Source organism: Carcharodon carcharias, chromosome X (genome assembly GCF_017639515.1).
Source record: "Carcharodon carcharias isolate sCarCar2 chromosome X, sCarCar2.pri, whole genome shotgun sequence".
In the NCBI taxonomy this organism is placed as follows: Eukaryota; Metazoa; Chordata; class Chondrichthyes; order Lamniformes; family Lamnidae; genus Carcharodon; species Carcharodon carcharias.
Window position 1 is genome coordinate 22651178 of NC_054507.1, and position 17793 is coordinate 22668970.

General features: G+C 39.5%; 1 protein-coding gene across 1 annotated transcript in view; it reads left to right on the top strand.

Annotated features, from left to right (window-relative positions):
• Positions 1 to 17046, top strand: part of LOC121273307 (complement C1q-like protein 2) — a 41587-nt gene extending 24541 nt beyond the window's left edge. The window contains exon 2 of the mRNA XM_041180409.1: positions 16760 to 17046. Within this exon, the coding sequence (XP_041036343.1) occupies positions 16760 to 16939 (180 nt within the window). The 3' untranslated portion in view covers positions 16940 to 17046. The remainder of the gene's footprint in view (positions 1 to 16759) is intronic.
• Positions 17047 to 17793: the final 747 nt, after the last annotated feature.

The window sequence follows — 17793 nt, forward strand, 5'->3', positions numbered from 1 at the left end:
TTCACCTGGCAACCACTTTGATCCTTCCTCAAAGTTTTTCACATATACTGTCTCTCCCACAGTAAATTTCCTCTCATGACTATGCCAGTCGTGTCTAGTTTTCTGGTTTCACTGACTCCTTTCCACCTTCCCCTCTAAATTCAGTATTATTGAGCTCAATCTTGTCTTGAGACAGCATTTCAACAGGTGAGGGATAGTCCTGTAATGAAAAAGAAAGCGTGTTAACTTGGTTGCCAAGGAATCATCAGTTAGCTTTTTCATGCCTGCCTTGAACGTTTGAACCGCTCTTTCGGCCAGTCTGTTTAGAAAGGGTGGTATGGTGCAGTTTTCACATGAGTGATACCATTGAGGCTGATAAACTGCTGAAACTCAGCACAGGTAAATGCTGTGCCATTACTGGAAACAACTACTTCTGGTAGTCCGTGAATGGCAAAACTCTGATGTAGTTTCTCAATTGTAGCAGCTGATGCTGGTGACTTCACCTCGTATATGTCCAACCATTTTGAATGGGCATCGACAATGAGCAGAAACATTGTCCCCAAGAAAGGGCCAACGTAGTCAATGTGTAACCGCACCCAGGGTCTACCTAGCCACTCCCATGGGTGTAATGGAGCTGTCACTGGCAACTTTTGCAGTTGCTGACATTGCACACAATGCTTTATTAAACTCTATTTCGCCATCCAATTCTGGCTACCATAGATAGCTGCATGCAATGGTCTTCATTCGGGAAATTCCTGGATGGGCACTGTATAGTTCAATTAAAAGTGGCTCCCTTCCCTTTGGAGGAATGATCACTCATGCACCCTGCAATAAGATGCCATCCTGGCTAGTTATTTCATGTCTTCTGTTGAAGTACGGTTTCATTCAGTCAGATACGGGCTCCTGTGACTAACCATGAAGCACTTGTTCTCGTACCTGAGATAGGACTGGGTCCCAACTTGTCCAGTCTCTGATCTGTCGAGCACATACCGATGTGGAATCTAAGAGATTTAACAGTAAAACAAGTTTCTGTGGAACTGGGACGTGCTCATCATTTTCTTGTAAAGGCAAAAAACTAAGGGCATCGGCGTTTGCAATTTGATTGTCAGGCCTGTGTATGAAAGTGTATTCATATGCTGCCAGAATTATATCCCATCATTGTATTCTTGCTGATATTATGGGTGGTATAGCCTTGTCTTCACTAAACAATCCTAACAATGGTTTGTGGTCTGAAATGATGGTAAAATGGTGGCCATGTACGTACTGGCGAAATTTCTAGACACCAAAGATGATGAATAGGCCTTCTTTCTCTCTCTGTGAATATCCCTTTTCCGCTGTGGTGAGTATTCTTGATACGTAACCTATTGGCTGTTCCATGCCGCTGTCTATCCAATGAGGGAGCACAGATCCCACTCTGTGGGGAAATGCCCCACATGCCAGCACCAATTCTTTCGTCTGGTCATAATGCACTAATATATTGGAAGAGTGCAACAATTGTTTCACCTTTATGAAAGCTTCTTTCTGGGGCACCTCCCAAGACCAACGTTGTTTCTTTTTGAGTAGAGAATGCAGGTGGGCCAGCACTGTAGACAAATTGGGTAAGAACTGCCCATAGTAGTTGATCATTCCTAGGAATGATTTGAGCTCTGAGGTGTTCTTTGGCGCATGTGCCTCTCTTATGGCTCTCACTTTCTCCTCAACCGGGTGGAGGCCCTGTGAATCTACCTGGTGACCCAAATATATTACATCCCTTGCTTGGAACATGCACGTTTCTTTCTAGCGCAGACTTTAATCTTGGCCTTTTTCACTTCACTGTTGACCAGACTTCTCTCAGATGCCAGCTCAACTTGTCGGACCTCAGTGGCTGAGTCTCCCAAAATTTCATTATCTTTCTGCTTCTTGGAAAATTCTGTAACTTTTGCTTCCAAAGCCTCTTTGGCTTAATTTAGCTGATGCTTCATCTCTTCCGTATCTTTTGTTTGTATTTGTTTGCTGCCTCCTGGAAAATTAAGCATTGTTGTGTCTTCTCTGTCAGCTCATTCTTCAGTTTGTTCAGAGAAGTGCTGAATTATTTCTGTTTCTCTTCACAATTTTCCAGAGGTACAAACTTTGACCTGAGGGAATCTTGTAGTGTGTCAAGGTCTTTCAACAGGTTTTCTTTTTCCCTTCGAAAGCTGCTCACCTCATCTCGAACTCTGTCACCAAGCAGGGTCTCTTCCAGTTTCTTCTTTTATTCTTCCAGGTTTTGGCTTAAGACAGCCTGCGTTTCTTCAGGTTGTTGAGTCCTTACACACTCCTCTTTCAAAACAGGAACACTTCCAGCTTCCTTTTGGAATCTCAGTGGCCAATCAAGGTTGATTTCCCTTAGCCAATTTCGCCCTAGAAGACTTGGTCTGTTGCCTCTCAGTGCTAACACTGGTAGCTTTGCCATTTGGCTTCCAGAATGGACAGTTACTCTGCTTATGCCTTTTACTTGAATGTTTTCATCCATATATGTTTTTAGCTTGGCGGCTGTTTGCTCCAAACTTGATGTTCACCATTATTCAAATATCAGAAGGTATGTTCCCCAATTATTGTAGTGGAAGCTCCCGTGTCCACTTCCGTTCTAACAGGTGTGGCATTTACTTTCACTGTGACAAATATTGGTTCTGTATTTCCAACTTTCAGATTAAACAATGAGTAAATGTCTGAATTTGTTGTTTCAGGCTCTTCTACATTGTAGATTTCATTGACCTTCTACTTCTGTCTACAAGCCTGCTTGAATCTTTCCTTGCACTGCCTCATCATATGTCCCTTTCTGTGACAATAGTAGCATTCGATTTTTTTAAACTGCCTATCGCTAAAGGTGGATTGTTTCCATCTCTATTAAAATTATTCTTTGATTTCGCTGCCAAGTTCTTTTTCTTTATTCTCGGCTAGCAGGGGTTGTTTCCCACCTCTCGACAGAGTCTCGTTTCTTCGCACCACTTTCAGCAGAAGTTTCCCACCCGATGTGGTGGGCAGTGCCATTTTCCACACACTGATTTGTTTGTGAATCTTTTACATTGCTTTCCATGGCCAGCATTATCTCTAGCACCTTCTTGAAATCCAGATTCACTTTGGACAATAATCTTTCCTGAATAGTGTCCTCTTTCACACCATACACTAAATGAAGCCTGAGCATGTTGTTCAGAGTCATTCTGAACTCGCAATATTCCGTGAGCTGCTTCAAATTTTCCATGTAGCATACAATTGCCTCACCTGGGGCCCTATTTCGCGCATTAAACCTGAACCTCTGCATCATGGCTGAGGGCTTGGGTTGAAAGTGACCCTTCACAAGGTCCACCAATTCATTGAAATTCTTTGAATCTGGGGCACTGGTTGCTGTCAAACTTTGAATCAGACTGTAGGTTTTGCTGCCACTAGTACTCAAGAGGATCACTTGCCTCTTCTCTTGTTCACTTGAAAAATGAACATGAGGCGTTCTATATATTGAGCTCAGTCATCTGTAGCTGTTTCTAAAGGATCAATTCTCCCAAATTGTGGCATTTCAAGAGAGGATAACTTTTTAAATTCTAACAAAGCTTGCTACTTACAATCACTGGGCGAGGTACAGTGCCGATTTCTTTTTAACTTGATTTCTTCTGTTCAATCATGTTTTATCCTTGTCGCCAGTTTGTTGTAAGGTGGCCAAGTTGTACTATTGATGATAGAGTTGATCTGCAGACACTTCGTAGGTGGAAATATTAAGTTTATTTACAATATATTTAGCAGCAACTACACGTGTGTTTCCACTCCAACTCTAAATCTACACTGACTGCTGAGGTAGCCTGCGCTAATCTCCTATTGGTTACCACAGAGGTGGTCTTTCTTAACAAGTATTATTCTTATAGGTACATTACACACTAAACAAAACCATAATTACCACACCTAGCTGATTGTTCGCCATCAGAATATATGATGAGAATCCTATCCTGCTGAGAATACGACTCCCGCCTTGTTTGGTTGAAAGATGCTCTGACCCCCAAGCTGCCCCCCCAAAGAAAATCAATAATTTAAATGAGAGAAAGGTCAAATGGGTTCCTATACAAGAGTGTGCTCCAACCCACCTGATTTCCAAATATTCATTATGCCCAGGTAATATAGAGCCAGCTCAAGAACTCCTTCTGTTTCTAACCTTGGTACAAATGCAAACAAGAAATGTTATCCATGTTCTTCTTGTTACATGGTAGGTTGTGTGAATTGTGTTAATCCAAGTCCAAGATAATGGAGCTTAACCTTTTAATAGAACCAGTTTCTGTGGTACGTACATTAAGCATAAGTTAACTTTACTTCTGCTTATATGCTGGCTCTGTTAATAGATATAAAATAAATATTATGGAGGGGCTGAATTGTTCTAGTTGCTGTATATAGGGACATTGTAGATGTGTTCTTTTCGAATGCATTTACCATGTTGCAACATACAATGACCATAGCAATTCTTCACCTTAATGTAAAAACAGAAAATGCTGGAACTACGCCCCAGCATCTGTGTAGAAAGAAACAGAGGTAAGGGGCAAATCTTCCAGTCTCCGGATTGTCAGAGACCGGATTAACAACCGAAGATGCGCATCAGGACCCTGCGGAAGCCCTGATGCACAGACCTACATGGAAATTGCCTGACAAGTTTAAACTTCTGATGGGCAATTCCCCTGCTCCACAGGACACTGCGTGAATGCCTCCAGCTCTGAGGTAGAGTCAGAGACTCGGAGATAAATCCACGGTGTTTACTTGGGTAGTTACCCAGGAAATGTTAGACAGATTAAAACCTAGACTAACGTTTGGGTAACTACACAGCTGACCCCCCTCAATCACTCATACTGACCTCTCGACCACTCCCCACAACCCCCCTGACTACCTGACTATCACTCCCAACCCCACTCGGCTACCCTTCCCCAACCTGACCACCCCCTGACCTGAATACCCCCTGACTAGATCTGACTGCTTCCTCGACTATCCCCCAACCACCCATGACCAGACCTGACTACACTCCCTGACCATCCGACTAGCCCCTGACAAGACCAGAAGACCCCCCGACCTGACTAAACCTCTCAACCTGACCTGACTACCCTTCCAACCCCACTATCCTCCCCAACCTAACTACCCCTCCTGACCTGACTATCCCCCTGACCATACCTAACTCCCCCCTGACCACCCAACTATCCCCCACTGACCAGACCCACATACAAACCCTACCCACTTACACAGCTCACCTATCTACCCATCTCACCCACCCTACGACCTACCCACCTACCCACTCAACCACCCACCCACCCTACGCACCTACCCACCTCAGCCATCTAACCACCCTACTCCCTTACCCACTTACCTCACCCGCCCCACCCACTTAACCACGTCACCCACCTACCCATTCGTTCATTCATCCATTCACCCATTCATTCATCCATTTACTAACATTCAGACTGGACATTTAAACTTGCCATACAGCATCTAGTGCCGTAAAAAGCAAGTGCATCCTGTTTTCCCCCAACTCTACTCCGCTTCAATGGAGTTTCCCGATGGATGCTCACTGCCCATTTCTGGGAAAGCTAGGCTCAGAAGGTCCCTGAAGAAATGCGGAACAGCGATGGGTCAGGGGGAACTGATGAGCAAAGTGGCAATTTGACGATTTTTGCCACTGCTCGGAAGATCCATGCCAAAGTTTCAGGTCGATGACCTTTCATCAGACTTGAAAAAGTTAGAGATGTGACAGGTTTTAAGCAAGTCCAGAAGTAGGGAAATGGGGACTGGGAGGAAAGAAAAAGCACAGTCTTCTCCCTATGTTGTCTCATTCTGTGTAAATGCACTCAGAAGGCAGTTCATTCTAACAGCATTAAAGAATTGTTTGAAGAAAGTATGTATGTGCACGTAGTATTGGCATTTAAAAGTACTGTTCCTACTGAATAAAATGCAGCAAAGTTTGAAAAAAATCAGAAAGCTGGTGGAACATTCCCAAGTTAAATGTTTAATTCTGCAACACCTCTGCAGGGTGACTGCACTATTTTTAACTTGTGGGACTCAGAATCTTTATAAATTTAGTAGGATCCTTTCATTATGACTCGCCTTCCACCCAGTAGTAAATTTCCTCTGGAAACTGATTGTTTAATACCTAAAAAACAATATGCTACTGATAGTGATTTCCAGTAACATGCCCCCAAATGCATAAGAGCTAACTCCAGTAACTCATCTGTATCAATCTGTTTGCATTAAATACGAGAGTGTACAATTGACAGCTTGGGCTCTACCGTCTTGCAATAGCATGAATATGGGCATAAACTGTAGAGCAAAAGTAATGCTTCATTATGTCATTTAACTACACCAAGCATTTGGTCTCAAAATACTAATGTAGTGTGCCTTGATTTGCTAAGTTTATTTATTTGAAATGACTTTACAATCTAATACAAGCATTTAATAAATAATTTAATAAATAATATATAATCATATTTTTATCTGTCAAATCGTGTTTGCTAAACCTTGATGTATTTTTGATGAAAAATACATATCTTAAAATAGGTATTTAATAAATTGGAAATACAAAGAATTTACCAAATGAAAAATATCAGTTTTACTGTGGCTTAAAGAAGTGACTGATTATTTATAAATACTTATATTGTTAAATTCAAATGTGATTAGTTCTTTAAAAATATATATCTTAAAATAATTTAATAACCCTCGACATGTAGCCAAATTTACTCACGTGGTTCCGTTATTAAATCCAGAAGAGCCACAAGCTAGGTTTCCTGATCCAGTAATGTACAGAAACAAAGGAACCACTTTGCAGAGCATATGAATTTATTCAATAAACCCATCTACATTCCATATATCTTCCTCTTTCTTTTGGCAGTGCATTTGGAGATCTCTGAGCTAATTAGGCCCTAGCTGTTTCCCCACTTTACTTATGATCAGGACTTATGGGAGCCAAGGGAGCAGGTCAGTGCGGAAGACAGCTGCTGTTAAAGGAGACTAAATGTAGCAAAAAGCTCAGTAGAGACTGAGATAAAAAGATTCACAATCTGAGAAAAAAGAACACATTGACACCAAAGTTACGAAACAGATGAGCTTCAAGAGGGATCCTCTGGAATAACATCACTGAAGAACATCCGAACGTGGTTTCACTGAACAAATGAACATCTAAGATGGCTTCTCTTGGTAGCCTTTGAGTTCTATTTTTTAAATAGATGGTCTTATTTCAGGGGTTGGATCAAGGGTACATAACTAGGGGAACAAAACTTGCCCCTAAAGCTTCCTGCTCCTTTTTAGCAAAGAGCAAAACCATCCAAAAGCAGAACCTGGAACTGAAAGGCTAAAGCCACTTAGTAAGATCAACATTTATTTCCCACATTCTCCCAGGAGTTTCTGTAATCACAACAGACACAATCAAATTCAGCAGCTTATTTTTAAAAAATAGATTAACCTTATCTCCAGAAGCCTGACCATGATTCCATGATAAATGGCAGCGTTGTGGAAGACACAAAGCCACAAAGATGTGGGTGACTTTCTGAGTAATATGTAATGGTGCACTTCCCAACTCAGCCAAAAATCTAAATCATTTGATAATCATTCCGAAGGGCTTCTCTGTTACTCTTATCTTAAACCAATAAACCTCCTTATATTTTCCTTCAGCAGGACTATATGGAATTAGTAGGAGAATCTTCAGTCAACTTCCATTGCATTCAGAAACTTTCACTCACCAGCTATCGCCATAGGTCTGTTTTGAAACTTTAGAATGAGGAATGGGAGAGAATAAAGCAGAATTGACAGTATCTTGAGCAATCAATTAACATATGGCAATGGGACTGACTTGTAGCTGTTTCAGAGAGCAGGCACAGGCATCCTGAGCCTAATGTGCTGTATGATTCTATGACTCTATGGTTGATAGTACATGCTAGCAACTTGTTCATAGGGTTATCTACCATCCAAATGCTCAAGTGATCTAATTCTCAGAAGGGCTCTACTTTGTCATGTGGCAATGATACCCAAGAAGAATAGTATAAAAGTCTTGTTGAATTTGCTGTCGGTGCAGCTGGGTTAATAGGAAAGTAATACAGACCAGCTTCCTTGACCAGCAAATCAGTAACCAACCAAGAACAGGGCAGATTTGTTAATGTCAGAAACTGAAAAAAAGAGTTGTGTGTATTGCCAAAGGCACAGCAACGTGCAATGTTGACTAATTACTGACTGATTCTAGATTTTTCTATAAGTCAGCACAAAGATCAATTATCAGTTGTTTTCTTAAGCTTAAAGTGAATCTATCTTTGACTTATCCTTCATAAGAGATTTCAAGGGTTTGGAGGAAGGAAGCATAAACTTGCTGCAAAAGGATATAATCTTTTCCTGCTCATCCTTCTGCTGGCAGCTGTTGCCTTATGCATTAGATGAGTCCCTCCTTTGTCACATTGACATATTTCTAACATGACTTTGCCATTGTTTAGACTAACTACAAGTTGAAGGAAAATGGTGTTGCCTTTACCAGCATGAAACAAATAAAATTTGGGCACATGATAAATGTACGGCCAATTCAATCCATGCCCCCAAAGATATTGTGAAATATTGTTTTGTGTCAGGTAGGATGATTTTACAGAGTAGCCTCAGCTGTTCCTTTTATGACTATGTTGTGTGATGCAAGCTTGCATCCATCAATCTCAACCAACCCACCCACAGATTATCTAGTCATTATCACATTGCTTATTGTGGGAGCTTGGTGTATGCAAATTGGCTACCACATTTCCTACTTTATGACAGTAATTAGTTTTCAAAAGCACTTCATTGAATGTAAAGCACTTTGGGATATCCTGAGGTTATGAAAGGCACTATAGAAATACAGGTTTTTATTTTTTTTGTTTCACTATCTTTTCATGCAGAAAATGCATGGCAGACCAGACACCATTTGAGGGATAGATGGTTAACGTTTTGAGCATCCCCTCTTTTTGGTGGCATTCCCTGAGTTTACTTTGTTAGCCCTATAAAGGAACTTCTTCAGCCTGACTCTGATTATAATGAAGGAGCCCACGAAAACATTAATCTTTCACATGCTAACTGTACTGCTATGGATCTGCAGCATTTTCTGTTCCTATTTCAAATTTCCAGCATTTTTTTTTGCTCTTTCTCACTTTTATTTGCATATTATGGGTCATGAATCTGTATGAATTCATGTTTGGATTGTCAGAAATGTAGTACTAAGATTAAGTCATCATTAACAATTTCCATTCCCAAATCCTGGCTGATTGAAACCGGATATTAAAATATTGCACCAGGAGAACAGACAAGAATTTGTACATCAAAGTTTTGTTTCTATTTTAAACTATTTCCAGAGATTATAAAAAACGTCCAAATGTTGCTCTACATGTCTATTCTTTAATTCTTGGCATTAAATGACTATTTGAGCCTCGGGGATTGTAAACCACTATTGATTGTTCCTCCAGCTCTCTGTGCAATTTTTCACCAGTGCTACCTCAGCATCAGTCAATATTTGGACAATATGAGACAGTTCTATTTGATTTAAGCCAGATTGGATTTTTCCTATTTAGTAGTCAAAGTGGATTCGAACAGTTTTCTTTAGGTATTCCCCTTTTAACAGTTCTACTAATATAACACTCTGCAGAGTAAACAGGGTTCCACATGCTAGGACATATTTTTGTTATAAACACTGCCTATTTACATGTCCATTCTTTTTCCTTCAAATGTCCCTCAAATTCCCGCTTCCCTCCTTCTATCCTGAAATAATTAATTCTGTGCTGGGGTATGAATCTACGGGCTGCAATTGTCCTCCGGTGCCTCCTTTAATGGAAAAAGGTTTTAAAGTTTAGCTGTGAATATTTGTTGGCATAGCAAAAGTCATTAACATTCTCAGATATCACATATTTGCATGTTTCTCATTAGTGTACAGGGGAATTCTTTCCATGTGATGTCAGTTACTAGCCATATCACAAAAACTCAAACAAAAGTTTTTCTTTGCTTTCTTGTGCAACAAAAGACAACAACTTGCATTTATATAATACCTTTAACATCATAAAACATCCCAAGATGCTTCACAGGAGCATAATCAGACAAAATCGACACCCAATCAATGTAAGAGACAAAAGCTTGGTCTAAGAGGTAGGTTTAAAGGAGTATCTTAAAGGAGGAGAGAAAGGCAGTGAAATTTAGGGAGGGAATTGCAGTTGCCTGTTTGTTTATTTAGTAACATCTGCTGGTCCTCACACTGTGGTTAAGCAGGATCTAACATGCATACAAAAGCAAAATACTGCGGGTGCTGGAAATCTGAAATAAAGCCATAAGTAAATTCTAGAAATACTCAGCAGGTCTGGCAGCATCTGTGGAGAGAGAAACAGAGTTAGCGTTTTGGGTCTGTGAACTTTCATCTAGTGTGCATGCATACCTTTATACTCTATCCTCTAGAAGAAACATGTGCTGTATATGTGGCAGGGATACACTCACATTCACAGGCTGCTCCACCAAGTTTTCCCATTGCTGCATGCTCTTGACAGTTACCCTCTTACAAGAGGTCACACAAGTAGCAAGCAAGCTTAAAATTGGAATAACATTGAATTTACAGCAGAGCAACTGGTCTGTGCTGGTGTCTATGCTCTATACAAGCTTCCTCCCACCCTACTTCATCTAACTCTAGCAATAGAATCAATACTAAATCATAAAGAGGAAGGTTACAAGAAATGATGTTTTTCTGAAGAGTTGTTAGAATGTGGCATGCCTTACTACAGGTGGTTATTAACTCCTTCACAAATTAAAAGGAAATTGAATAAACATCTAAAGAAATGAGGAAATATGAACAGCTGTAGGGAAAGAGTAGGGAAATAGGATTAAACAACTGCAATGTGGAGTTAGCACTGATGTGGGCACAATGGGCTGAATGGCCTTTTTCTGTGCTGAAATTTCAATGATTCTATAGTAAATCCTGTGACTAAATAATGTCCATAACAAGACTGTCAGTGCTGTAACGGGCAGGACACACATGACAAAACGTTTATCGATTAAAAAAATCAAGATAGTATGCAGATTCCATGCACCTTCTACCCCAGTTGTTTTTATGACATTCACATGATGCTTCAATGCTCAGTGGTGGTATCCATTTTAAACTTGCAGCATATGAAAAATAGAGGTGTCCATGTGCTTATGTTCCTTATGTGCAAATGTATCAAAATTTTCACACATTGCAATGTTAATTAGAGGTCAGAATGTCCCAATCAATCAATCTGCTTTAAAAACAAAAAAACTGCGGATGCTGGAAATCCAAAACAAAAACAGAATTACCTGGAAAAACTCAGCAGGTCTGGCAGCATCGGCGGAGAAGAAAAGAGTTGACGTTTCGAGTCCTCATGACCCTTCGACAGAACTTGAGTTCGAGTCCAGGAAAGAGCTGAAATATAAGCTGGTTTAAGGTGTGTGTGTGGGGGGCGGAGAGATAGAGAGACAGAGAGGTGGAGGGGGTTGGTGTGGTTGTAGCGACAAACAAGCAGTGATAGAAGCAGATCATCAAAAGATGTCAACAACAATAGTACAATAGAACACATAGGTGTTAAAGTTAAAGTTGGTGATATTATCTAAACGAATGTGCTAATTAAGAATGGATGGTAGGGCACTCAAGGTATAGCTCTAGTGGGTTTTTTTTTTATATAATGGAAATAGGTGGGAAAAGGAAAATCTTTATAATTTATTGGGAAAAAAAAGAAGGGGGAAACAGAACCCCCTTTCTGTTTCCCCCTTCTTTTTTTTCCCAATAAATTATAAAGATTTTCCTTTTCCCACCTACTTCCATTATATAAAATAAAAAAAAAACCCACTAGAGCTATACCTTGAGTGCCCTACCATCCATTCTTAATTAGCACATTCGACTGTTCTGTCGAAGGGTCATGAGGACTCGAAACGTCAACTCTTTTCTTCTCCGCCGATGCTGCCAGACCTGCTGAGTTTTTCCAGGTAATTCTGTTTTTGTTTTGGATTTCCAGCATCCGCAGTTTTTTTGTTTTTATCTATACCTTGAGTGCCCTACCATCCATTCTTAATTAGCACATTCGTTTAGATAATATCACCAACTTTAACTTTAACACCTATGTGTTCTATTGTACTATTGTTGTTGACATCTTTTGATGATCTGCTTCTATCACTGCTTGTTTGTCGCTACAACCACACCAACCCCCTCCACCTCTCTGTCTCTCTATCTCTCCGCCCCCCACACACACACCTTAAACCAGCTTATATTTCAGCTCTTTCCTGGACTCGAACTCAAGTTCTGTCGAAGGGTCATGAGGACTCGAAACGTCAACTCTTTTCTTCTCCGCCGATGCTGCCAGACCTGCTGAGTTTTTCCAGGTAATCAATCTGCTTTGTTTTTCTGTAATGCAAGACATCCTGTCATTCTGCAGTGGTCAGAGTTTGTCAGTTACAAAGCTTCTTAATTATCAGCATAATTTGTATTGCTCTCCAATATCAATGCCTTTGCTATGCCTTTGGCTCAGGAACATATGGTAGGCATTGGGTAAAGATTTGACTGTCTACTCATGCCTGGGATAGCATGTTTTGTGTATCTGTCCTGGTGTCAACTCCTCTGCAGATATATTGTTAAATGATCTAGATTACTGTAGATATCTATTGTCATCTGGGAGATAAAGTGTGAAAGCAGAGCAAGCTATGTCAATGATGGAGGGGTTGGTATTTGACTTATCTTGTATCTATGGGTACAACATTTTGTAAATAGTGCAATCACTGGTCTAAAAAATGTGCATCAGCACAGGGAAACAGTTTGCATGTGAGCCAAATTCCAATGTCAGTTTTTACATTGATAGAACACAGTGAGCCACCAAATCCAGCTTTATGTAACTGAAAGGATTAAATAAAAGGGCTTGAGGAGCTATGTCATCTTAGTGACCTAGGAACTACAGCATAGCATGAATCCATATTCAAGTTTCAATACAATTTTTATCCTGGCTATGTGGTGTTGGATGTGAATAAAGAACCCATGAGAAATATGCCATGCAGTTATTCCGAAAAACAACATTGTAGAAGCATTTATAAATTGAAAAAATGTAGATGACGTGAAAAGGTCTTTAATACAGAAGGTAATCAAGGTTTGGAAGACAAGATAGACTGAGAAGTATGGTTCATGTGATGCCAGGCTCAGGTTTTAAATGCTTGAAAATTTAAGGAGGAAGAGAAGAATGAGGGGGATGAGTTCTATATTTTGAGGATCTGAGAAGAATGATTCCTGATATCTGCATAATGAGGATACAAGGAAGATAAAGAGCACTGGGGACAGTTTAGAGGAAACAATATAGAGAAAGCTTTAGAATCCCCAAGGCCACAGTAGTATTGATTTAAAAAAATGATAGGAAATGTTATGATGGTGAAACCTGTAAGCTAGAATTTTTCTTTGTATGCGATGTAGGGTAGCAAAAGAGTGCCAGAAGAACTTTCTCCTGACATGAGAGCATTATTCAGTTTCAGTTCTAAACAATTCAGTGAGGCAGTATAGTCAGATGCCGTCTGACATGCCATTAGGTTACTCTGGATGAATTCTTAGATGCAGAAAAAGAAAATTGCTGCATCTTCTAGTCATCTTTCACCTTAACAACAGCAAACAAGACAACATGCAGGATAGTTTTCTTTATATATAGCTCTGAAGAATAGCATAATGCCTCTTCTAAGCTGCACGATTGATCATGTGTTGAGAATGTGAAGAAGGGGGGGAAAACAACAATTGGTGCTGACAGTTGATGCCTTGGGATCTGTCAAGGGTAGACTCAGGGACACGTCATATTAGAAAGTGCGGTCCTTGGCAGTGCTGAATGTTCCTGTCACGCACTGAGCAGCAGCACTGTACTGTAGAAAACATTTTTTTTTAAATTAGTGCGAAAGACTATACTGTTGTGTAAAAAAGATATATTTTACCTAAAAGCATAAATATTATGCTGTGTGATTATGCAATTTAACTGTCCATTCTGGTATATTTTCATTATTTATGATATAGTTCAAGTCCAGTATAGAAAGTCTTGTCCTAAAGGTTGGAGAGGAATTTAGATAATAAGCAGAATTCCTAAATTTTATACCTGGTATTATACTGAACCAAACTGATCAGAAAGATCCAGTGATTCTGTTCCTGGTATGTGCTGCATTAGATGATCTCAGACAGAATGAGGTTAAAGGACTTCTAACTTTTGTGCAGAAGTTACATTTGGTGCCAGAGCTGGGAAGTGTACAGGTTGTGGAAGTCAGCAACAGGGTTGACTGTGGTGCCCTCCCAGGTAGAAAAGCCTGCTAATGCTCAAGGTGCCTGTTGTCCATGGAGCAATGCCCCAACACAGATTAATACCTTCTGGAGAGCAGGGGAGAAAACAGACTATAAAGCTTAAATCGGTTTCACTATAAAGCTGAAAATAGTAAAACAAAATAAATAAAGATATTGGGAGAAAATTTGGCATATTGAAGTTGTTTGGAGCCTGGATTTCTGTTTTAAAGAGCTGAAGTGAGCTGGGCATATATAACCTGGGTCATAGCCATGGGTTTTGGCATGAAGACCAGGTAACAGAAAATCTTATAACACAAAGCATTGGCTTTAATTTTATTTACTTATTTTGTGCAAGGAAAATTTCTCCCTCACTGAGATCATTATTGTCAAACTATCAAAATAATCTTGTTTTAAATTATACATAAGGGCCTACAGTACACATTTGCTAGTGTTCATTGTACACAGATCTGTTCTGTTCCAGTGTATAAACTTCTGTGGCTGCCTGAGGATTTGCAGTTTTGCTGTTGTGATTCTGTAGACATCTCAAAGGATTGTGGAAACTGTTTTAAGATCTGTTTCTTAGATCATGTGTAAATTCCAAAGGATTTGTACTAAACCCTAAGACAGTTTCATAGCTCTGTGGTCATTTCGGTACAATAACTGGTTTAAGAATTTGGTTGAAGATGGGCATTTTATTACAGATCAATTTAGAGAAATCCATTTTTAATTATGAACCTGGATGGAACACTCATGTCTGATATGCAACATCATTCCACACAGCAGCTCATTGTGTGACAGGTCTGTGATATCCTGACTGGGATTGGCTTTGCTCTGAACACACACACACCCTAAAAATAAAGCTCAGATTAAATCTGTATGATCATTTTTTTTCTTTTAATAGTTTGTTTTAAAATTGCTTGTAGTGTGTGAATTCATTACATTACCCAATCCCTCCAATATTCCATCCAGTTTTATTCTGGAATCGGTGTTCCATGTGTAGCGTTTGCCTCAGCAACAGAAGCAAGTAATACAAATGTGTTAGGGGTCTGCTACCTTTAAGCAAGGTCGATGTTAGCTTAAATCCTCAATTGAAGGAAATTTTAAATCATCATAAGAACTTAAATCAGCTATGCTAGTTATTGACTTGACCTTAGGATAAAATATACACTCTTCTAAGAGTATTTAGATTAAACAAATATATCCCAGAATAAAACATGCACGGTACATTAAAGAGTAACCTCTCTCAGAACTTAGAATCTCATGATTAAGCATTCTAGAAGAGTTAGGGTCTGTGAGGTTTACAGAGTGAGAATACAACCTTTTATAATGGTTACTTTATAACACTTTATTATAAGCTTAGATCTTGGATTACATTATGGTAATGTTTTGAATATTGCAGAGTGTAAATGCAAGATAAACTAAGTCACCTAAATTTAGTAAATGCAAACTTTAAATCAACTTAGAGAATAAAGATAGGATATTCAAACAAAAAATAATTAGTTCTATAACCACAATCAAAAGTATAAAGTGTAGTTTCTACTGTCTTTGTCTCAGCTATGAGGAAACCTGTCTAAGGTCTTGACTCAATGATAGTCCTGTGAAATCTGACTGATTTGTTTACTTAAGTTTCTAATATTAAGAAAATCTGTTGCTTTGAGAATAACATACCATTGTCTGTCTTACTGTTAGACTGCTTTGTTCTGAATAATTCTTTTGAAGCAAAACAGCATATTTTTCTAAAAAGCAGATGCAATGTTTTGAATTGTTTGTTTGATTCCTTGACTGGAAAAGCCTGCTCTCAAGGACTTTGCATCTTTGTATGTGTGCGAAATTAATGTGTGTGAGTTTCTCAAAAGAATTTTAGCTGAGTTAAATTTTTAACCCTTTCATGTACTGAGTCAAATCCTTAACAAATGATAACCAGTCCAGCTTGTGATCTGTTTTGATGCATTTCACATGTGAACGTGTCAGAAATTGAAGCAGAACAAGCAGACACAGACCTATATCATTCCTGAGCTCTGCTTGGTTACCTTTTGGTGAGAAAGTAGGGAAAAACGAGGCCAAACTTTCTCTCAGGAGAATAATTTGATTATAGGGTCAATTGGATATGGTTCGTGGGAAGAAGAAGATAGGAATGCCAAATGGCCTTATCTGATCACACGCTCTCTCATGTTCTCAGTGATGTTTTCAATTGTGTGATGCAGCACACTGCAATTAGCAAGTTCTCAATAAAATTCCATCTAGCGAATTTCTAGTAATACTCGAGGAAAGATGCGCTGTGCCTTAATTTCTGAAACATTTGCAGACAAAAAAAATTGGATCTGATGGATGTGCTTCTCCAAAGAGAATAGGGAAACTCAAAGGATAAGTCAATCCTTGCTACCCTAGACAAAAAGCTCTGGCCTTGGTCACCTGTCCATTTTTTTAGTTAGAGAATAGCACAGGGGGAGATGAGAAGTGAAGAAGATAGCCTGAGTGATTGTTTAATCCCACTGATATCTGTTGTATTCTGTCTTGGTTCAGGTACGAGCCAGTGCCATTGCCCAAGACGCTGATCAGAACTATGACTACGCCAGCAACAGTGTCATCTTGCACCTGGACGTCGGAGATGAAGTCTACGTGAAGCTTGATGGAGGGAAAGTTCATGGCGGCAATAACAACAAGTATAGCACCTTTTCCGGTTTCATCATCTACCCAGACTGAGCAAAGGTGCCTTTGTGTCCTTTTGCAGACCAACCAGGGAGGAATGTGTTTAGTATCGATCAGAAGGTCAAATGGAGCACAGAATTAGCAATCCCCCAACTCCTAAATGTTCAATAGATAAATGAAAGATTCTTTTGCAATATTATTTCTTGCTTCACAATAAGTTATTTTTTATTTTAGTGTATCAATCGATCCATTGACATGATCTGACCTTTTAACAATGTGAGAGAAGTAAGTAGAATACTGTGATATGCAAAGGCAATGAATGGCGCTAAAAAAAAACAGTATTTAAAAATCCAAAGGGTTAAATAATGATGAACACCAAATAACTAACATGGCACAATCTGACTTTAAGGCAAGCATATGTGCCAGAGCATATTTGATATTCACTTCGATCAAATTCTTAACCCAGCAGTGTGCTTTATACATTTTGACAGGTAAAGGCTCCATTATTTAACCTAAAGAACAAAAAGTCCCAAATCCTGATCCTGCATCTTAAATTTCCTTCCGGCTTTATGTGTGTCATATCCCACTGGATGATGCCATGTTTGTATCAGCAATGGAAACAGCCTGGGTGTCAATCAACCTGTGACATCATCAGTGGTGATATCATCTACTGAGAATAGGGGCAGCAACATAAACTTGGTAAGAAATCTCTAGGCCCTGTCTGCCTGTTCCAGTGGTTCAGGTGGATGATAAAGACCCTATGGCACTATTTCCTCCCTCAGCTAACTACTACAAAAAAAATGATTAACAGGTCAATCATCTCATCGCTGTTTGTGGGATCTTGCTTGCGCAAAATGGCTGCTGCATTTGCCTATGTAACAACAATCACTGCACTTCAAAGAAGCTCA